Below are 21,115 nucleotides of genomic sequence, written 5' to 3' on the forward strand. Positions count from 1 at the left end.
CTTCACCTGGAATGCTTTTGCAACAGTCTTGAAGGAGTTCCCACATACGCTGAGCACTCGTTGGGTGCTTTTCCTTCACTCTGCAGTCCAACTCATCCCAAACCATCTCAATTGGGTTGAGGTCGGGTGATTGTGGAGGCCAGGTCATCTGATGCAGCACTCCATCACTCTCCTTCTTGGTCAAATAGCCCAATAGTGTTGTGTCATTGTCCTGTTGAAAAACAAAATGATAGTCCCACTAAGCACAAACCAGATGGGATGATGTATCGCTGCAGAATGCTGTGGTAGCCATGCTGGTTAAGTGTGTCTTGAATTCTAAATAAATCACTTGACAGTGTCAACAGCAAAGCACCCCCACACCATCACACCTCCTCCTCCATGCTTCACGGTGGGAAACACACATGCGGAAGTCATCCGTTCACCTACTCTGCATCTCACAAAGACACGGCGAATGGAACCAAAAATCTCAAGTTTGGACTCATCAGACCAAAGGACAGATTTCCACCGGTCTAATGTCCATGGCTCGTGTTTCTTGGCCGAAGCAAGTCACTTCTTATTATTGGTGTCCTTTAGTAGTGGTTTCTTTTCAGCAATTCGACCATGAAGACCTGATTCATGCAGTCTCCTCTGAACAGTTGATGTTGAGATGTGTCTGTTACTTGAACTCTGTGCAGCATTTATTTGAGCTGCGATTTCTGAGGCTTGTAACTCTAATGAACTTCTCCTCTGCAGCAGAGGTAACTCTGATGAACTTCTCCTCTGCAGCAGAGGTAACTCTGATGAACTTCTCCTCTGCAGCAGAGGTAACTCAAATGAACTTCTCCTCTGCAGCAGAGGTAACTCTGATGAACTTCTCCTCTGCAGCAGAGGTAACTCTGATGAACTTCTCCTCAGCAGCAGATATTTGTGGCAACTGGGTTGATATTTGTGGCAACTGGGTTGATATTTGTGGCAACTGGGTTGATATCTGTGGCAACTGGGTTGATATCTGTGGCAACTGGGTTGATATTTGTGGCAACTGGGTTGATATTTGTGGCAACTGGGTTGATATCTGTGGCAACTGGGTTGATATTTGTGGCAACTGGGTTGATATTTGTGGCAACTGGGTTGATATCTGTGGCAACTGGGTTGATATCTGTGGCAACTGGGTTGATATCTGTGGCAACTGGGTTGATATTTGTGGCAACTGGGTTGATATTTGTGGCAACTGGGTTGATATTTGTGGCAACTGGGTTGATATTTGTGGCAACTGGGTTGATATTAGTTTTATTACATTTCTTCTTTTTTTTTACCTTTATTTAACTTGGCAAGTCAGTTATGAACTAATTCTTATTTACAATGACGGCCTACCGGGGAACTGCCTTGTTCAGGGGCAGAACAACCGGTTTTTACCTTGTCAGCTCAGGGATTGGATCCACCAACCTTTCGGTTACTGGTCCAACGCTCTAACCACTAGGCTACCTGCCGCCATAGTCTAGGACCAATAGGAACGTGACTGAATAATCCGTCATTCTCTGAAACATTAATAATAAAATGATCACAACATATATTGTTGCATATGGATTAGAGCTGCCGAACAACCGACCCTTATTAACCGGTCAACAAACGATAAACATTTCCCCAAATACTAAAATGATGTAACCAACAAGAAAATACTATGCTTGCAGACAAGGAATGGACATTTTTCATTAAAAGCTTAATGAAAACCTGCAACAATACTAGCAAGGCTATTGTCTTACAGTCAAAAGGCTATAGCCTATTATTGAACATTCAAAGCAGCTAATTAAACATAATTTTCAAACATTTGATACAAACCGTAATTCACTGGAAAAGCCAGTTGTAAACAGCAGATCTAATGTGAGCGGTTCCATACGTGACAGAGATGAACATCTCCATTAGAAATGTAGAAAGAGGGGGATGCTAATAGCAACAGCTCAGATGGGTTGTTAATATGACTGGGATTATGCCTTCGGCTTCTGGACAACGAAAGAGAGTAGATATGAAAACCAATATAACAGGAGAGAAATGCGGGTTAATGGCATGAGGGATTCTTTATGAAATAATTGAATCCACGTTTCTATGGATGGAGTTTGGCTAGGCTAAACTCATTGTAAAGTGGTGGTGATGTGCTGGTAGCCAGCCTACCATTGTAAAGTGGTGGTGATGCGCTGGTAGCCTGCCTACCATTGTAAAGTGGTGGTGATGTGCTGGTAGCCAGCCTACCATTGTAAAGTGGTGGTGATGTGCTGGTAGCCAGCCTACCATTGTAAAGTGGTGGTGATGTGCTGGTAGCCAGCCTACCATTGTAAAGTGGTGGTGATGTGCTGGTAGCCAGCCTACCATTGTAAAGTGGTGGTGATGCGCTGGTAGCCAGCCTACCATTGTATAGTGGTGGTGATGCGCTGGTAGCCTGCCTACCATTGTAAAGTGGTGGTGATGCGCTGGTAGCCTGCCTACCATTGTAAAGTGGTGGTGATGTGCTGGTAGCCTGCCTACCATTGTAAAGTGGTGGTGATGCGCTGGTAGCCTGCCTACCATTGTAAAGTGGTGGTGATGCGCTGGTAGCCTGCCTACCATTGTAAAGTGGTGGTGATGCGCTGGTAGCCTGCCTACCATTGTAAAGTGGTGGTGACGTGCTGGTAGCCAGCCTACCATTGTAAAGTGGTGGTGATGCGCTGGTAGCCTGCCTACCATTGTAAAGTGGTGGTGATGTGCTGGTAGCCAGCCTACCATTGTAAAGTGGTGGTGTTGCGCTGGTAGCCTGCCTACCATTGTACAGTGGTGGTGATGTGCTGGTAGCCAGTCTACCATTGTAAAGTGGTGGTGATGCGCTGGTAGCCTGCCTACCATTGCAAAGTGGTGGTGACGTGCTGGTAGCCAGCCTACCATTGTAAAGTGGTGGTGACGCGCTGATAGCCAGCCTACCATTGTAAAGTGGTGGTGACGCGCTGATAGCCAGCCTACCATTGTAAAGTGGTGGTGACGCGCTGATAGCCAGCCTACCATTGTAAAGTGGTGGTGACGCGCTGATAGCCAGCCTACCATTGTAAAGTGGTGGTGACGTGCTGGTAGCCAGCCTACCATTGTAAAGTGGTGGTGATGCGCTGGTAGCCTGCCTACCATTGTAAAGTGGTGGTGACGCGCTGATAGCCAGCCTACCATTGTAAAGTGGTGGTGATGCGCTGATAGCCAGCCTACCATTGTAAAGTGGTGGTGACGCGCTGATAGCCAGCCTACCATTGTAAAGTGGTGGTGACGCGCTGATAGCCAGCCTACCATTGTAAAGTGGTGGTGACGCGCTGATAGCCAGCCTACCATTGTAAAGTGGTGGTGATGCGCTGGTAGAAATACAAATAGCAGCTCTTTTTAATTGTGGTCATCAAAACAGATTTTAAGACGCAATTGTATTTAGAATTGTTATGTATTGAGCAATGACTGGGCTTCTAAAAGTATGTTTCTCTCCAGTGTCAGCTCTTCTAGGAGCTGCTCTCACATTGTCCGGCAGGTGATAGGCTCTGTAATTCCACTAAATTAAGCAAATTAACCTATAGACTGATTAGCATTACTGGTAAAATGTATATTCGGCGGATTACTGATTAACGGTTAAACTAATATGGATGGAGTACTTCCTTTTAAAATCATACATATAGAATTGGTACATACACACACTGAGTCAGTCACTGACGTCCCTGCCCCCTTGTCTCTGAGCATTTGCCCCGACCACCATGCATAATGCAGGCGCATGGAAAGCACCTACAGGCTAATGTCAAATAATAATATTGCATGGCCCCCTGCAGAATTGGAAAACCTTGGGTGGGACTGCACTAACGATCTCACGCTGCTAGCATTACAAAGTGCAAAAAGGTTCAGGGAGAGGGAGGGAAAGAAGAGAGAGAAGAAGGAGAGCGTGAAGAGAGAGAGAGAGAGAGAGAGAGTGAAAGAGTCTCCTAATTATGTGAAACCTATTCCAGTTTAAATACTTAAAATATATTAATATGGACTCTTCATCTCTGTTGATATGATCACACATCTCTCTCTCTCTCTGCTGATATGCACACACATCTCTCTCTGCTGATATGCTCACACATCTCTCTCTCTCTCTACTGATATGCTCACACCTCTCTCTCTCTGCTGATATGATCACACATCTCTCTCTCTCTCTGCTGATATGATCACACATCTCTCTCTGCTGATTTGATCACACATCTCTCTCTGCTGATATGATCACACATCTCTCTCTCTCTGATATGATCACACATCTCTCTCTCTCTGCTGATATGATCACATCTCTCTCTCTCTGCTGATATGATCACCTCTCTCTCTCTCTGATATGATCACACATCTCTCTCTCTCTCTCTCTGCTGATATGATCACACATCTCTCTCTCTCTGCTGATATGATCACACTTCTCTCTCTCTCTGCTGATATGACCACATCTCTCTCTCTCTGATATGATTACATCTCTCTCTGCTGATATGATCACACCTCTCTCTCTCTGCTGATGTGATCACATCTCTCTCTCTCTCTGATATGATCACACCTCTCTCTCTCTGCTGATATGATCACATCTCTCTCTGCTGATATGATCACATCTCTCTCTCTCTCTCTGCTGATATGATCACACATCTCTCTCTCTCTCTGCTGATATGATCACACCTCTCTCTCTCTCTCTCTGCTGATATGATCACACCTCTCTCTCTGCTGATATGATCACACATCTCTCTCTCTCTGCTGATATGATCACACATCTCTCTCTCTCTCTCTCTGCCAATATGATCACACCCCTCTCTCTCTCTGCTGATATGCTCACACCTCTCTCTCTCTCTGCCAATATGATCACACCCCTCTCTCTCTCTGCTAATATGCTCACACATCTCTCTCTCTGCCGATATGATCACACCCCTCTCTCTCTCTGCTGATATGATCACACATCTCTCTCTCTCTCTCTGATGATATGCTCACACATCTCTCTCTCTGATATGCTCACACATCTCTCTCTCTCTGATATGCTCACACATCTCTCTCTCTCTGCTGATATGATCACACATCTCTCTCTCTGCTGATATGATCACACATCTCTCTCTCTGCTGATATGATCACACATCTCTCTCTCTGCTGATATGATCACACATCTCTCTCTGCTGATATGATCACACATCTCTCTCTGCTGATATGCTCACACATCTCTCTCTCTCTGCTGATATGATCACACATCTCTCTCTCTCTGCCAATATGATCACACCCCTCTCTCTCTCTGCTGATATGCTCACACCTCTCTCTCTCTCTGCCAATATGATCACACCCCTCTCTCTCTCTGCTGATATGCTCACACATCTCTCTCTCTGCCAATATGATCACACCCCTCTCTCTCTCTGCTGATATGATCACACATCTCTCTCTCTCTCTGATGATATGCTCACACATCTCTCTCTCTCTGATATGCTCACACATCTCTCTCTCTCTGATATGCTCACACATCTCTCTCTCTCTGCTGATATGATCACTGATCACAAATCTCTCTCTCTGCTGATATGATCACACATCTCTCTCTGCTGATATGATCACACATCTCTCTGCTGATATGATCACACATCTCTCTCTGCTGATATGATCACACATCTCTCTCTGCTGATATGCTCACACATCTCTCTCTCTGCTGATATGCTCACACATCTCTCTCTCTCTGCTGATATGATCACACATCTCTCTCTCTCTACTGATATGATCACACATCTCTCTCTCTCTGCTGATATGCTCACACGTCTCTCTCTCTGCTGATATGCTCACACATCTCTCTCTCTCTGCTGATATGATCACACATCTCTCTCTCTGCTGATATGATCACACATCTCTCTCTGCTGATATCATCACACATCTCTCTCTGCTGATATGCTCACACATCTCTCTCTCTGCTGATATGCTCACACATCTCTCTCTCTGCTGATATGATCACACATCTCTCTCTCTGCTGATATGCTCACACATCTCTCTCTCTCTGCTGATGTGATCACACAGCTCTATACAGTGGGGCAAAAAAGTATTTAGTCAGCCACCAATTGTGCAAGTTCTCCCACTTAAAAAGATGAGGCAGACAAAATAAGAAAAAAAATCCAGAAAATCACATTGTAGGATTTTAAATTAATTTATTTGCATTAATTAATTCCACCATAATTTGCAAATAAATTCATTAAAAATCATTTTGTCTGTCATAGTTGAAGTGTACCTATGATGAAAATTACAGGCCTCTCTCATCTTTTTAAGTGAGAGAACTTGCACAATTGGTGGCTGACTAAATACTTTTTGCCCCACTGTATCTCTTCTGATATGATCACACGTCTCTCTCTGCTGATATGATCACACATCTCTCTCTGCTGATATGATCACACATCTCTCTCTCTGCTGATATGATCACACATCTCTCTCTGCTGATATGATCACACATCTCTCTCTGCTGATATGATCACACATCTCTCTCTCTGCTGATATGATCACACATCTCTCTCTCTCTGCTGATATGATCACACATCTCTCTCTCTGCTGATATGATCACACATCTCTCTCTCTCTGCTGATATGATCACACATCTCTCTCTCTGCTGATATGATCACACAGCTCTATATCTCTGATATGACCACACATCTCTCTCTCTGCTGATATGATCACACATCTCTCTCTCTCTGCTGATATGATCACACATCTCTCTCTCTCTCTGCTGATATGATCACACATCTCTCTCTCTCTGCTGATATGATCACACATCTCTCTCTCTCTCTGCTGATATGCTCACACATCTCTCTCTGCTGATATGATCACACATCTCTCTCTCTCTGCTGATATGATCACACCTCTCTCTCTCTGCTGATATGATCAAACATCTCTCTCTCTCTGCTGATATGATCACACATCTCTCTCTCTCTCTGCTGATATGCTCACACATCTCTCTCTGCTGATATGATCACACATCTCTCTCTGCTGATATGATCACACATCTATCTCTCTCTCTGCTGATATGATCACACATCTCTCTCTCTCTGCTGATATGATCACACATCTCTCTCTCTCTGCTGATATGCTCACACATCTCTCTCTCTCTCTGCTGATATGATCACACATCTGCTGATAATTTGCAAATAAATTCATTAAAAATCCTACAATGTGATTTTCTGGATTTTTTCCCCCTCATTTTGTCTGTCATAGTTGAAGTGTACCTATGATGAAAATTACAGGCCTCTCTCATCTTTTTAAGTGAGAGAACTTGCACAATTGGTGGCTGACTAAATACTTTTTTGCCCCACTGTATCTCTTCTGATATGATCACACATCTCTCTCTGCTGATATGATCACACATCTCTCTCTGCTGATATGATCACACATCTCTCTCTCTGCTGATATGATCACACATCTCTCTCTGCTGATATGATCACACATCTCTCTCTGCTGATATGATCACACATCTCTCTCTCTGCTGATATGATCACACATCTCTCTCTCTCTGCTGATATGATCACACATCTCTCTCTCTGCTGATATGATCACACATCTCTCTCTCTCTGCTGATATGATCACACATCTCTCTCTCTGCTGATATGATCACACAGCTCTATATCTCTGATATGACCACACATCTCTCTCTCTGCTGATATGATCACACATCTCTCTCTCTCTGCTGATATGATCACACATCTCTCTCTCTCTGCTGATATGATCACACATCTCTCTCTCTCTGCTGATATGATCACACATCTCTCTCTCTCTCTGCTGATATGCTCACACATCTCTCTCTGCTGATATGATCACACATCTCTCTCTCTCTGCTGATATGATCACACCTCTCTCTCTCTGCTGATATGATCACACATCTCTCTCTCTCTCTGCTGATATGCTCACACATCTTTCTCTCTCTCTGCTGATATGCTCACACATCTCTCTCTGCTGATATGATCACACATCTCTCTCTGCTGATATGATCACACATCTCTCTCTCTCTCTGCTGATATGATCACACATCTCTATCTCTCTGCTGATATGCTCACACATCTCTCTCTGCTGATATGATCACACATCTCTCTCTGCTGATATGATCATACAGCTCTATATCTCTGTTGATATGATCACACAGCTCTATATCTCTGCTGATATGATCACACAGCTTTATATCTCTGCTGATATGATCACACAGCTCTATATCTCTGCTGATAAGATCACACAGCTCTATATCTCTGCTGATATGATCACACAGCTTTATATCTCTGCTGATATGATCACACAGCTCTATATCTCTGTTGATATGATCACACAGCTCTATATCTCTGCTGATATGATCACACATCTCTCTCTGCTGATATGATCACACAGCTCTATATCTCTGCTGATATGATCACACATCTCTCTCTGCTCTGACCTCTCTATTTCTAACACTTACAGACACGCAAGATCATCATCACAGATCTTTTAAACACATGAATATGACACTTGAGTCTTAACCCTTGTCTTATAATGTGTGTGTGTGTGTGTGTGTGTGTGTGTGTGTGTGTGTGTGTGTGTGTGTGTGTGTGTGTGTGTGTGTGTGTGTGTGTGTGTGTGTGTGTGTGTGTGTGTGTGTGTGTGTGTGTGTGTGTGTGTGTGTGTGTGCATATGTACCCACGTGCAAATGTTTTGTTTTTCTGTTGTATTTCAATCAACATTCACATTACTTCAGTATGTTCACAGCAAAAAAGTCTAAAGTCAGCCTGAGATACAAAGGGGGAGAGATAGATAGATGATAGATAGTTAGTGATGATAAGGGGCTTTAAGCCATCTTTTATGACAGAGGGAGCTAATCGGCTACTGCTAATGAGCCCCTATTAGTGTGTGTAGAGATAGTGTCAGGAGAGACAGGCAGGGAGAAGAGGCAGTGCTGACAGCTCACACACCGCCCATCAGTCCCACCGAGACCACTAGGCCTGTCAGAGACGACAGTGACATCTCACACACACGCGCTGCATACGCATGCATGTACACACACCATACACGCACGCACGCACAAACAAACGCTGGGACATGCACGTGCACACACACACCCACCCACATTGGTGTGAGCGCTACAGCCAACAACTGTGATGAGACAAAGAGGCTAGTCCTCTATCACATTCTCAACACATTAAAACTCCCAAATACCCCACACACTGGCCACTGCACCTGTTGGACGTCGAGAGACAAGGTCTGTGTGGATGGATAAGCTGTCAAAGACTTGAAGATGACGTGACTTTCATCAACTTCTGTTAGGTTTGACAGAAGGGCTGGGTTGAGGAACCTTTGTTTCTGTTTGTCATCATGGCGGACATTTATTTTGATCACTGCAATATTCCCTTCTTGTGTCTGAGTGTACGGCAAGGTGGCCAAAGTGTGTGTGTGTGTGGTTAAAAGATGGTCTATGGGCCATGATCAGAACGCTGGGTGTGCGTGTTTACAGAGTGTGTGTTCCACAGATAATAATTCCATCGGTCAACCGTGGTGTAAGGGGACAAAGCTGCTCTGACCAGGGAGAGAGGGAGGAAGAGCGAGTGAGAGAAGGAAGAGTGTCATGTGGTTAACACTCACACACTGAGAGCATACTGGAGCATGGCCAAACACACCACAGCCTGGCCACAAACAGCCCCTCTTTCTTTCCTTCTCTCACTCTCTCCCAACCCCACCCACAACCCTTTCTACACTTGCATCTATCCATCACCCTCTTCCTAACTGCCTCGATCCCAACTCCACCCATTAACCTCCCCGTCTGCAGCTTTTATGCCCCCCCCCACCCCCCCCCCCACCCTCCATCACCCCTCCCTCGCTCACCCGTATGGGGATCTGCTCTGTCTCCCTCTCCTTCTGCGGGTTGCGGTACTTCTCGTAGAAGTCCCTCTTCTTCTTGCTCTCCCGGTCGTCCTTGCGCTCTCTCTTCTCGGCGGGTTCGTCCGAGGCCTCGGGGGAGGGCAGGGGGGTGGGCTTGGCCGGCCTCTCCACCTCCAGGTGGTTCTCATTGGGGTTGAGCACCATCACACCGTAACCCTCCTGGAAGACAACACAACAACACACACACGTTTGTTAAGAGTCCACAGACTTTCCTCCGACTTGTAAATGTGTATGTGTGTATGTGTATGTGTGTGTGTGTCTTAGCCAGTGAATAGCACTTAGTGAGTCCAAAGGCCATGTGTCTGTCACTTTTCAACTTCTAATCGATCCATCCATCACTTAACTCAAGTGTTAGGGCCGACACATACGTGTGGTACCTTTGAATTGGGATAACTTCATATCCATTGTTTTAGCAACTTACTACCAAACACAAGAAAAATATGATAATGTACACAGCAATGAATGTTTCGTAATGTTAAGATGTGAAATTAATAACAGAAACTAAACGTTAATGCATAGAAATAAATGAAAATAGTTTTAAAATATGCTGTAAAATTAAGCAGGGAAAAAGATCATGTGAATTGAAATAGGCAGAACCTATTGTGGTCTGGGGAAGTTTTCACAGGGCCTAAGTGACTTCTTCAACTCTGAAGTCATTTTTAATTAAGTGTGTTTATTATCCAAGCACTCTGAAACGAAAGGAGGAAACGGAGGGATTCCTGTTCCACTTTGGCTGCACTTCACACACTCCCCCTCTGTACGTACACACACACACACACACACACACACACACTTCCCCTCTGTACGTACACACACACACAGATCTGTCTGTCAAAAAGGCTTTTTAGAAGACGAGTGTAGGAGTTAGAGAGGAAATGTTTTTCTGATTCCTCCCAGAGTCGCCATCAAGCACCCCGTCTACAGACGGCAGCACGTCTCCTCCTTTTAATATGTGTTAACACAATGTGTCCCTCCTCCTTTTAATATGTGTTAACACAATGTGTCCCTCCTCCTTTTAATATGTGTTAACACAATGTGTCCCTCCTCCTTTTAATATGTGTTAACACAATGTGTCCCTCCTCCTTTTAATATGTGTTAACACAATGTGTCCCTCCTCCTTTTAATATGTGTTAACACAATGTGTCCCTCCTCCTTTTAATATGTGTTAACACAATGTGTCCCTCCTCCTTTTAATATGTGTTAACACAAAGTGTCCCTCCTCCTTTTAATATGTGTTAACACAATGTGTCCCTCCTCCTTTTAATATGTGTTAACACAATGTGTCCCTCCTCCTTTTAATGTGTTAACACAATGTGTCCCTCCTCCTTTTAATATGTGTTAACACAATGTGTCCCTCCTCCTTTTAATGTGTTAACACAATGTGTCCCTCCTCCTTTTAATATGTGTTAACACAATGTGTCCCTCCTCCTTTTTAATATGTGTTAACACAATGTGTCCCTCCTCCTTTTAATGTGTTAACACAATGTGTCCCTCCTCCTTTTAATATGTGTTAACACAATGTGTCCCTCCTCCTTTTAATATGTGTTAACACAATGTGTCCCTCCTCCTTTTAATATGTGTTAACACAATGTGTCCCTCCTCCTTTTAATATGTGTTAACACAATGTGTCCCTCCTCCTTTTTAATATGTGTTAACACAATGTGTCCCTCCTCCTTTTAATATGTGTTAACACAATGTGTCCCTCCTCCTTTTAATATGTGTTAACACAATGTGTCCCTCCTCCTTTTAATATGTGTTAACACAATGTGTCCCTCCTCCTTTTAATATGTGTTAACACAATGTGTCCCTCCTCCTTTTAATATGTGTTAACACAATGTGTCCCTCCTCCTTTTAATATGTGTTAACACAATGTGTCCCTCCTCCTTTTAATATGTGTTAACACAATGTGTCCCTCCTCCTTTTAATATGTGTTAACACAATGTGTCCCTCCTCCTTTTAATATGTGTTAACACAATGTGTCCCTCCTCCTTTTAATATGTGTTAACACAATGTGTGTGTCCCTCCTCCAACCATCGACGTCAAACCTGCCCTGAGCACCTGGTGTATGTTGACAACAGCAAAATGACAGTTTCACACGTTGCAAATGATTGTTATTCTCACACCCTGTCAACGACCGACTCATTTAGCCAGAGCCCCCTCCTCTCCCCAGGCGTATTAGAATCAAACTTTCAGATTGTCCAAACCAAGTGAGACAAATCTGAACAAATTGCAGCAGTGAATAAGTAAATGAAGGGCTTACTTTATTAGCAACTGTTTCTGTGTTTTAGGTCAAAACTACTTAACTAAATCTTTGACTGAAACACTTAAACTCCTAGAAAAAGATTGTGAATGAAAAACTATAAATTAAATACTTTAAAAACGTTTTTTTTTTATATAATCTGAGACCTTTTTAAGGAAGATGTACAATAGAATTTGAAGTACAAATTAATTTAATCACAATATTAAGACCAAAAAGAGAGGATGGCCAATGAAACAAAGCAGATTAAATGAAAGATATCTGTTTTTCTTATTTCCTATCAAAATAATAAGCACATTACAGAACTAAAGGAACACATATCCCAGGTAAATCACAGCTGTTCATTATAATGACTCAAACATCACCTGTAAAAAATACATCTAACGGACAATCCTAGAAAATCCATTATTCTACATATTATACTAGAAATGCATATAAATCGTCAAACCACACATGTCGACGGCCACTCTTAATAAGGAACCCTTTATTAGAAAGCGGATGGGATTCTATAGTTAGGAGTTCCTTAGGCTGTTGGCTATGGAATTTGTGAGTTTTCTTCCTGTGCGTTAGAGCTGCACATACGGCCAGGCACGGCCCCGCACGGCACAGCACCACCTGGGCTTGGAGCTGAGCTGGGAGGGAAGGAGCTGTCTTCTTTTCTCCTCTTTTGGGCATACTAGCTATCTGCACTGAGAGGGAGGAGTGGTAAAGTAATGGGCCAGGTTCTATTAAAGAGGCTCAGCTACAGGCCCCAGCTACAGGCTCAGGGCTGTCTTTGTTGGCAGAGCCACCATGGAGTAGTTCACATGGACCTTACGACCGGAGAGGACGAGGAGAGGAAGAAGGGAGAAAAAAGGAAAATGTGAGAGAATAGGAGAGGAGAAGAGAGAGAGGGGGAGAGAATAGGAGAGGAGAAGAGAATAGGAGAGGAGAAGAGAGAGAGGAGGAGAGAATAGGATAGGAGAAGAAAAGAGAGAATAGGAGAGGAGAAGAAAAGAGAGAATAGGAGAGGAGAAAAGATAGAATTGGAGAAGAAAAATAATTGGAGAAGAGAAGAGACAGAATAGGAGAAGAGGAGAGACAGAATAGGAGATGATAAGAGAGAGAATAGGAGAGGAGAAAATAGGAGAGGAAAGGAGAAGATAGGAGAGGAGACAGAATAGGAGAGGAGAGAATAGGAGAGGAGAAGAGAGAATAGGAGAGGAGAAGAGAGAGAATAGGAGAGGAGAAGAGAGAGAATAGGAGAGGAGAAGAGACAGAATAGGAGAGGAGAAGAGACAGAATAGGAGTAGAAAAAAGACAGAATAGGAGAGGAGAAGAGAGAGAATAGGAGTAGAGAAGGGACATAATTGGAGAGGAGAAGAGACAGAATAGGAGAGGAGAAGAGAGAGAATAGGAGAGGAGAAGAGGAGAGAGAGAATAGAAGAGAAGAGAGAGAATATGAGAAGAGAGAATAGGAGAGGATAAGAGAGAGAATAGGAGATGATAAGAGAGAGAATAGGAGAGGAGAAGAGACAGAATAGGAGAAGAGAAGAGAGAGAATATGAGAAGACAAGGGGGAGAATAGGAGAAGAGAAGGGGGAGAATAGGAGAAGAGAAGAGAGAGAATAGGAGAAGAGAAGGGAGAGAATAGGAGAAGAGAAGAGAGAGAATATGAGAAGAGAAAGGAGAGAATAGGAGAAGAGAGAGAATAGGAGAAAATAGGAGAAGAGAATAGGAGAGAATAGGAGAGGAGAAGAGAGAGAATATGAGAGGAGAAGAGACACAATAGGAGAAGAGAAGAGAGAGAATAGGAGAAGAGAAGAGAGAGAATAGGAGAAGAGAAGGGAGAGAATAGGAGAAGAGAGAACAGGAGAAAAGAGAGAATAGGAGAAGAGAAGAGAGAATAGGAGAGGAGAAGAGGTCCATTCAGGCTTTGTGCCACTGCCCACTAGTGGTAGGCTGGAAAACTGACTGGTAACACTGTCTTCTTCTGAATCACGAAGGAATGAGGAACGAGACAGAGAGAGAGAGAATAAACTAGACAAAGGATTAGGATGGATGGAGGTAGATGGAAAGAGAGAGTGAGAGACAAAAACAAAGATAGGGGAGATGGATAGGGTAAGAGAGAGATTGACAAGTGTTCAGCCCATCCATCCTTATGCCTCAGATCCACGCAGCACACAGGGAAAAGTGTTAATAGGTTGACAACATTAGGCCTACTAAACAAATGTTAGCCCTCTGTGCCCTAGTCCTTCCAGTGCTAATGGTGGATAACCCTTACTGGTGCCAAGTCACCCTGAAGCACATTACTGTGAAGGGGACCTGTGTCCCCAGCATCCTAGACTTGTGCAGTAAGGCCAAGGGTTCTCGACCAAGTCCGAAACCAGAATTGATGTCAACAGAGAAAGGTTTGGGCGGTGTCAATCAAACATTAGTCTCTGTGTCTCTCCATGTGTCTCTGACCCTGTTCTGTCCAGCAGCAAACACATATAGAGTGGGGAGAGAGTAAAGAGAGGGGGGAGAGTAAAGAGAGGAGAGAGTAAAGAGAGGGGGGAGAGAGTAAAGAGAGGGGGGAGAGAGTAAAGAGATGAGAGAGTAAAGAGAGGGGGGAGAGAGTAAAGAGAGGGGGAGAGAGTAAAGAGAGGAGAGAGAGTATAGAGAGGAGAGAGAGAGGAAAGAGAGGAGAGAGAGAGGAAAGAGAGGAGAGAGTAAAGAGAGGGGGGAGAGAGTAAAGAGAGGAGAGAGTAAAGAGAGGGGGGAGAGAGTAAAGAGAGGAGAGAGTAAAGAGAGGGGGGAGAGAGTAAAGAGAGGAGAGAGTAAAGAGAGGGGGGATAGAGTAAAGATATGAGAGAGTAAAGAGAGGGGGGATAGAGTAAAGAGAGGGGGGAGAGAGTAAAGAGAGGGGAGAGAGTAAAGAGAGGAGAGAGTAAAGAGAGGGGGAGAGAGTAAAGAGAGGAGAGAGAAAAGAGAGGGGGGATAGAGTAAAGATATGAGAGAGTAAAGAGAGGGGGAGAGAGTAAAGAGAGGGGGGAAAGAGTAAAGAGAGGGGAGAGAGTAAAGAGAGGGGGAGAGAGTAAAGAGAGGAGAGAGAGTATAGAGAGGAGAGAGAGTATAGAGAGGAGAGAGAGAGTAAAGAGAGGGGGGAGAGAGTAAAGAGAGGGGGGAGAGAGTAAAGAGAGGAGAGAGCAAAGAGAGGGGGGAGAGAGTAAAGAGAGGAGAGAGAGTAAAGAGAGGAGAGAGAGTAAAGAGAGGGGGGAGAGTAAAGAGAGGAGAGAGTAAAGAGAGGAGTGAGAGTAAAGATAGGGGGGAGAGAGTAAAGAGAGGGGGGAGAGAATAAAGTGAGGGGGAGAGATTAAAGTGAGGGGGAGAGATTAAAGAGAGGGGGAGAGAGTAAAGAGAGGAGAGAGAGTAAAGAGAGGAGAGAGTAAAGAGAGGAGAGAGTAAAGAGAGGGGGGAGAGAGTAAAGAGAGGAGAGAGAGAGTAAAGAGAGGAGAGAGTAAAGAGAGGGGGAGAGAGTAAAGAGAGGAGAGAGTAAAGAGAGGGGGGAGAGAGTAAAGAGATGAGAGAGTAAAGAGAGGGGGGAGAGAGTAAAGAGAGGAGGAGAGAGTAAAGAGAGGAGAGAGAGTAAAGAGAGGGGGGAGAGAGTAAAGAGAGGAGAGAGAGTAAAGAGAGTAGAGAGAGAGTAAAGAGAGGGGTAGAGTAAAGAGAGGAGAGAGTAAAGATAGGGGGGAGAGAGTAAAGAGATGGGGGAGAGAATAAAGAGAGGGGGAGAGATTAAAGAGAGGGGGAGAGAGTAAAGAGAGGAGAGAGTAAAGAGAGGGGGGAGAGAGTAAAGAGAGGGGGGAGAGAGTAAAGAGAGGAGAGAGTAAAGAGAGGGGGAGAGAGTAAAGAGAGGAGAGAGTAAAGAGAGGAGAGAGAGTAACGAGAGGGGGGAGAGAGTAAAGAGAGGGGGAGAGTAAAGAGAGGAGAGAGAGTAAAGATAGGGGGGAGAGAGTAAAGAGAGGGGAGAGAGAGTAAAGAGAGGAGAGAGAGCAAAGAGAGGGGGGAGAGAGTAAAGAGAGGATAGAGAGTAAAGAGAGGGGGGAGAGAGTAAAGAGAGGAGGAGAGAGTAAAGAGATGGGAGAGTAAAGAGAGGGGGGAGCGATTAAAGAGAGGAGAGAGGAGAGAGTAAAGAGCGGAGAGAGTAAAGAGAGGGGGAGATATTAAAAAGAGGGGAGAGTAAAGAGAGGAGAGAGTAAAGAGAGGAGAGGGTAAATAGAGGGGGGAGAGAGTAAAGAGAGGAGGAGAGAGTAAATAGAGGTGAGAGAGAGTAAAGAGAGGAGAGAGTAAAGAGAGGAGAGAGTAAAGAGAGGGGGAGAGAGTAAAGAGATGAGAGAGTAAAGAGAGGAGAGAGAGTAAAGAGAGGAGAGAGTAAAGAGAGGGGTGAGAGAGTAAAGGGAGGGGGGAGAGAGTAAAGAGAGGAGAGAGTAAAGAGAGGAGAGAGAGTAAAGAGAGGAGAGAGTAAAGAGAGGGGAGAGAGTAAAGAGAGGGGAGATAGTAAAGAGAGGAGAGAGTAAAGAGAGGGGGAGAGAGTAGAGAGGAGAGAGAGTAAAGAGAGGGGGAGACAGTAAAGAGAGGGGGAGGGTAAAGAGAGGAGAGAGTAAAGAGAGGAGAGAGAGTAAATATAGGGGGAGAGAGTAAAGAGAGGGGGAGAGAGTAAAGAGAGGAGAGAGAGTATAGAGAGGAGAGAGAGAGTAAAGAGAGGAGAGAGTAAAGAGAGGGGGAAGAGAGTAAAGAGAGGGGGGAGAGAGTAAAGAGAGGAGAGAGAGTAACGATAGGGGGAGAGAGTAAAGAGAGGGGGGAGAGAGTAAAGAGAGGAGAGAGTAAAGAGAGGGGGGAGAGAGTAAAGAGAGGAGAGAGTAAAGAGAGGGGGAGAGAGTAAAGAGAGGAGAGAGAGTAAAGAGAGGGGGAGAGAGTAAAGAGAGGGGGAGAGTAAAGAGAGGAGAGAGAGTAAAGATAGGGGGGAGAGAGTAAAGAGAGGGGAGAGAGAGTAAAGAGAGGAGAGAGAGCAAAGAGAGGGGAGAGAGTAAAGAGAGGAGAGAGATTAAAGAGAGGAGAGAGAGTAAAGAGAGGGGGAGAGAGTAAAGAGAGGAGAGAGTAAAGAGAGGGGGGAGCGAGTTAAGAGATGAGAGAGTAAAGAGAGTGGGGAGAGAGTAAAGAGAGGAAGAGAGAGTAAAGAGAGGAGAGAGAGTAAAGAGAGGAGGGAGAGAGTAAAGAGAGGAGAGAGAGTAAAGAGAGTAGAGAGGGGGAGAGTAAAGAGATGAGAGAGTAAAGATAGGGGGGAGAGAGTAAAGAGATGGGGGAGAGAATAAAGAGAGGGGGAGAGATTAAAGAGAGGGGGAGAGAGTAAAGAGAGGAGAGAGAGTAAAGAGAGGAGAGAGTAAAGAGAGGAGAGAGTAAAGAGAGGGGGGAGAGAGTAAAGAGAGGGGGGAGAGAGTAAAGAGAGGAGAGAGTAAAGAGAGGGGGAGAGAGTAAAGAGAGGAGAGAGTAAAGAGAGGGGGAGAGAGTAAAGAGAGGAGGAGAGAGTAAAGAGAGGAGAGAGTAACGATAGGGGGAGAGAGTAAAGAGAGGAGAGAGTAAAGAGAGGGGGGAGAGAGTAAAGAGAGGAGAGAGTAAAGAGAGGGGGAGAGAGTAAAGAGAGGAGAGAGAGTAAAGAGAGGGGGAGAGAGTAAAGAGAGGGGGAGAGAGTAAAGAGAGGAGAGAGAGTAAAGATAGGGGGGAGAGAGTAAAGAGAGGGGAGAGAGAGTAAAGAGAGGGGAGAGAGAGTAAAGAGAGGAGAGAGAGCAAAGAGAGGGGAGAGAGTAAAGAGAGGAGAGAGATTAAAGAGAGGAGAGAGAGTAAAGAGAGGGGGAGAGAGTAAAGAGAGGAGAGAGTAAAGAGAGGGGGGAGCGAGTTAAGAGATGAGAGAGTAAAGAGAGGGGGGAGAGAGTAAAGAGAGGAGGAGAGAGTAAAGAGAGGAGAGAGAGTAAAGAGAGGGGGGAGAGAGTAAAGAGAGTAGAGAGAGAGTAAAGAGAGGGGGAGAGTAAAGAGAGGAGAGAGTAAAGATAGGGGGGAGAGAGTAATGAGATGGGGGAGAGAATAAAGAGAGGAGAGAGAGCAAAGAGAGGGGAGAGAGTAAAGAGAGGAGAGAGCAAAGAGAGGGGGGAGAGAGTAAAGAGAGGAGAGAGAGTAAAGAGAGGAGAGAGAGTAAAGAGAGGGGGAGAGTAAAGAGAGGAGAGAGTAAAGAGAGGAGTGAGAGTAAAGATAGGGGGGAGAGAGTAAAGAGAGGGGGGAGAGAATAAAGAGAGGGGGAGAGATTAAAGAGAGGGGGAGAGAGTAAAGAGATGAGAGAGAGTAAAGAGAGGAGAGAGTAAAGAGAGGGGAGAGAGTAAAGAGAGGGGAGATAGTAAAGAGAGGAGAGAGTAAAGAGAGGGGGAGAGAGTAGAGAGGAGAGAGAGTAAAGAGAGGGGGAGACAGTAAAGAGAGGGGGAGGGTAAAGAGAGGAGAGAGTAAAGAGAGGAGAGAGAGTAAATATAGGGGGAGAGAGTAAAGAGAGGGGGAGAGAGTAAAGAGAGGAGAGAGAGTATAGAGAGGAGAGAGAGAGTAAAGAGAGGAGAGAGTAAAGAGAGGGGGAAGAGAGTAAAGAGAGGGGGGAGAGAGTAAAGAGAGGAGAGAGAGTAACGATAGGGGGAGAGAGTAAAGAGAGGGGGGAGAGAGTAAAGAGAGGAGAGAGTAAAGAGAGGGGGGAGAGAGTAAAGAGAGGAGAGAGTAAAGAGAGGGGGAGAGAGTAAAGAGAGGAGAGAGAGTAAAGAGAGGGGGAGAGAGTAAAGAGAGGGGGAGAGTAAAGAGAGGAGAGAGAGTAAAGATAGGGGGGAGAGAGTAAAGAGAGGGGAGAGAGAGTAAAGAGAGGAGAGAGAGCAAAGAGAGGGGAGAGAGTAAAGAGAGGAGAGAGATTAAAGAGAGGAGAGAGAGTAAAGAGAGGGGGAGAGAGTAAAGAGAGGAGAGAGTAAAGAGAGGGGGGAGCGAGTTAAGAGATGAGAGAGTAAAGAGAGTGGGGAGAGAGTAAAGAGAGGAAGAGAGAGTAAAGAGAGGAGAGAGAGTAAAGAGAGGAGGGAGAGAGTAAAGAGAGGAGAGAGAGTAAAGAGAGTAGAGAGGGGGAGAGTAAAGAGATGAGAGAGTAAAGATAGGGGGGAGAGAGTAAAGAGATGGGGGAGAGAATAAAGAGAGGGGGAGAGATTAAAGAGAGGGGGAGAGAGTAAAGAGAGGAGAGAGAGTAAAGAGAGGAGAGAGTAAAGAGAGGAGAGAGTAAAGAGAGGGGGGAGAGAGTAAAGAGAGGGGGGAGAGAGTAAAGAGAGGAGAGAGTAAAGAGAGGGGGAGAGAGTAAAGAGAGGAGAGAGTAAAGAGAGGGGGAGAGAGTAAAGAGAGGAGGAGAGAGTAAAGAGAGGAGAGAGTAACGATAGGGGGAGAGAGTAAAGAGAGGAGAGAGTAAAGAGAGGGGGGAGAGAGTAAAGAGAGGAGAGAGTAAAGAGAGGGGGAGAGAGTAAAGAGAGGAGAGAGAGTAAAGAGAGGGGGAGAGAGTAAAGAGAGGGGGAGAGAGTAAAGATAGGGGGGAGAGAGTAAAGAGAGGGGAGAGAGAGTAAAGAGAGGGGAGAGAGAGTAAAGAGAGGAGAGAGAGCAAAGAGAGGGGAGAGAGTAAAGAGAGGAGAGAGATTAAAGAGAGGAGAGAGAGTAAAGAGAGGGGGAGAGAGTAAAGAGAGGAGAGAGTAAAGAGAGGGGGGAGCGAGTTAAGAGATGAGAGAGTAAAGAGAGGGGGGAGAGAGTAAAGAGAGGAGGAGAGAGTAAAGAGAGGAGAGAGAGTAAAGAGAGGGGGGAGAGAGTAAAGAGAGTAGAGAGAGAGTAAAGAGAGGGGGAGAGTAAAGAGAGGAGAGAGTAAAGATAGGGGGGAGAGAGTAATGAGATGGGGGAGAGAATAAAGAGAGGAGAGAGAGCAAAGAGAGGGGAGAGAGTAAAGAGAGGAGAGAGCAAAGAGAGGGGGAGAGAGTAAAGAGAGGAGAGAGAGTAAAGAGAGGAGAGAGAGTAAAGAGAGGGGGAGAGTAAAGAGAGGAGAGAGTAAAGAGAGGAGTGAGAGTAAAGATAGGGGGGAGAGAGTAAAGAGAGGGGGGAGAGAATAAAGAGAGGGGGAGAGATTAAAGAGAGGGGGAGAGAGTAAAGAGATGAGAGAGAGTAAAGAGAGGAGAGAGAGTAAAGAGAGGAGAGAGAGTAAAGAGAGGAGAGAGTAAAGAGAGGAGAGAGTAAAGAGAGGGGGGAGAGAGTAAAGAGATGAGAGAGTAAAGAGAGGGGGGAGAGAGTAAAGAGAGGAGAGAGAGAGTAAAGAGAGGAGAGAGTAAAGAGAGGGGGAGAGAGTAAAGAGAGGAGAGAGTAAAGAGAGGGGGGAGAGAGTAAAGAGATGAGAGAGTAAAGAGAGGGGGGAGAGAGTAAAGAGAGGAGGAGAGAGTAAAGAGAGGAGAGAGAGTAAAGAGAGGGGGGAGAGAGTAAAGAGAGGAGAGAGAGTAAAGAGAGTAGAGAGAGAGTAAAGAGAGGGGGAGAGTAAAGAGAGGAGAGAGTAAAGATAGGGGGGAGAGAGTAAAGAGATGGGGGAGAGAATAAAGAGAGGGGGAGAGATTAAAGAGAGGGGGAGAGAGTAAAGAGAGGAGAGAGAGTAAAGAGAGGAGAGAGTAAAGAGAGGGGGGAGAGAGTAAAGAGAGGAGAGAGTAAAGAGAGGGGGAGAGAGTAAAGAGAGGAGAGAGTAAAGAGAGGGGGAGAGAGTAAAGAGAGGAGAGAGTAAAGAGAGGAGAGAGAGTAACGAGAGGGGGAGAGAGTAAAGAGAGGAGAGAGAGTAAAGAGAGGGGGGAGAGAGTAAAGAGAGGGGAGAGTAAAGAGAGGAGAGAGAGTAAAGATAGGGGGAGAGAGTGAAGAGAGGAGAGAGTAAAGAGAGGAGAGAGT

At 45.1% G+C, this 21,115-nt stretch overlaps 1 protein-coding gene across 1 annotated transcript in view; it reads right to left on the minus strand.

Annotated features, from left to right (window-relative positions):
* The window catches only part of fam172a (family with sequence similarity 172 member A), a 329,549-nt gene that overhangs the window by 175,706 nt on the left and 132,728 nt on the right, over positions 1–21,115 (minus strand). Inside the window, exon 7 of the mRNA XM_036979434.1 lies at positions 9,820–10,035. Coding sequence (XP_036835329.1) covers positions 9,820–10,035 — 216 coding nt within the window. The remainder of the gene's footprint in view (positions 1–9,819; positions 10,036–21,115) is intronic.

Source organism: Oncorhynchus mykiss, chromosome 6 (genome assembly GCF_013265735.2).
Source record: "Oncorhynchus mykiss isolate Arlee chromosome 6, USDA_OmykA_1.1, whole genome shotgun sequence".
Taxonomy (NCBI): Eukaryota; Metazoa; Chordata; class Actinopteri; order Salmoniformes; family Salmonidae; genus Oncorhynchus; species Oncorhynchus mykiss.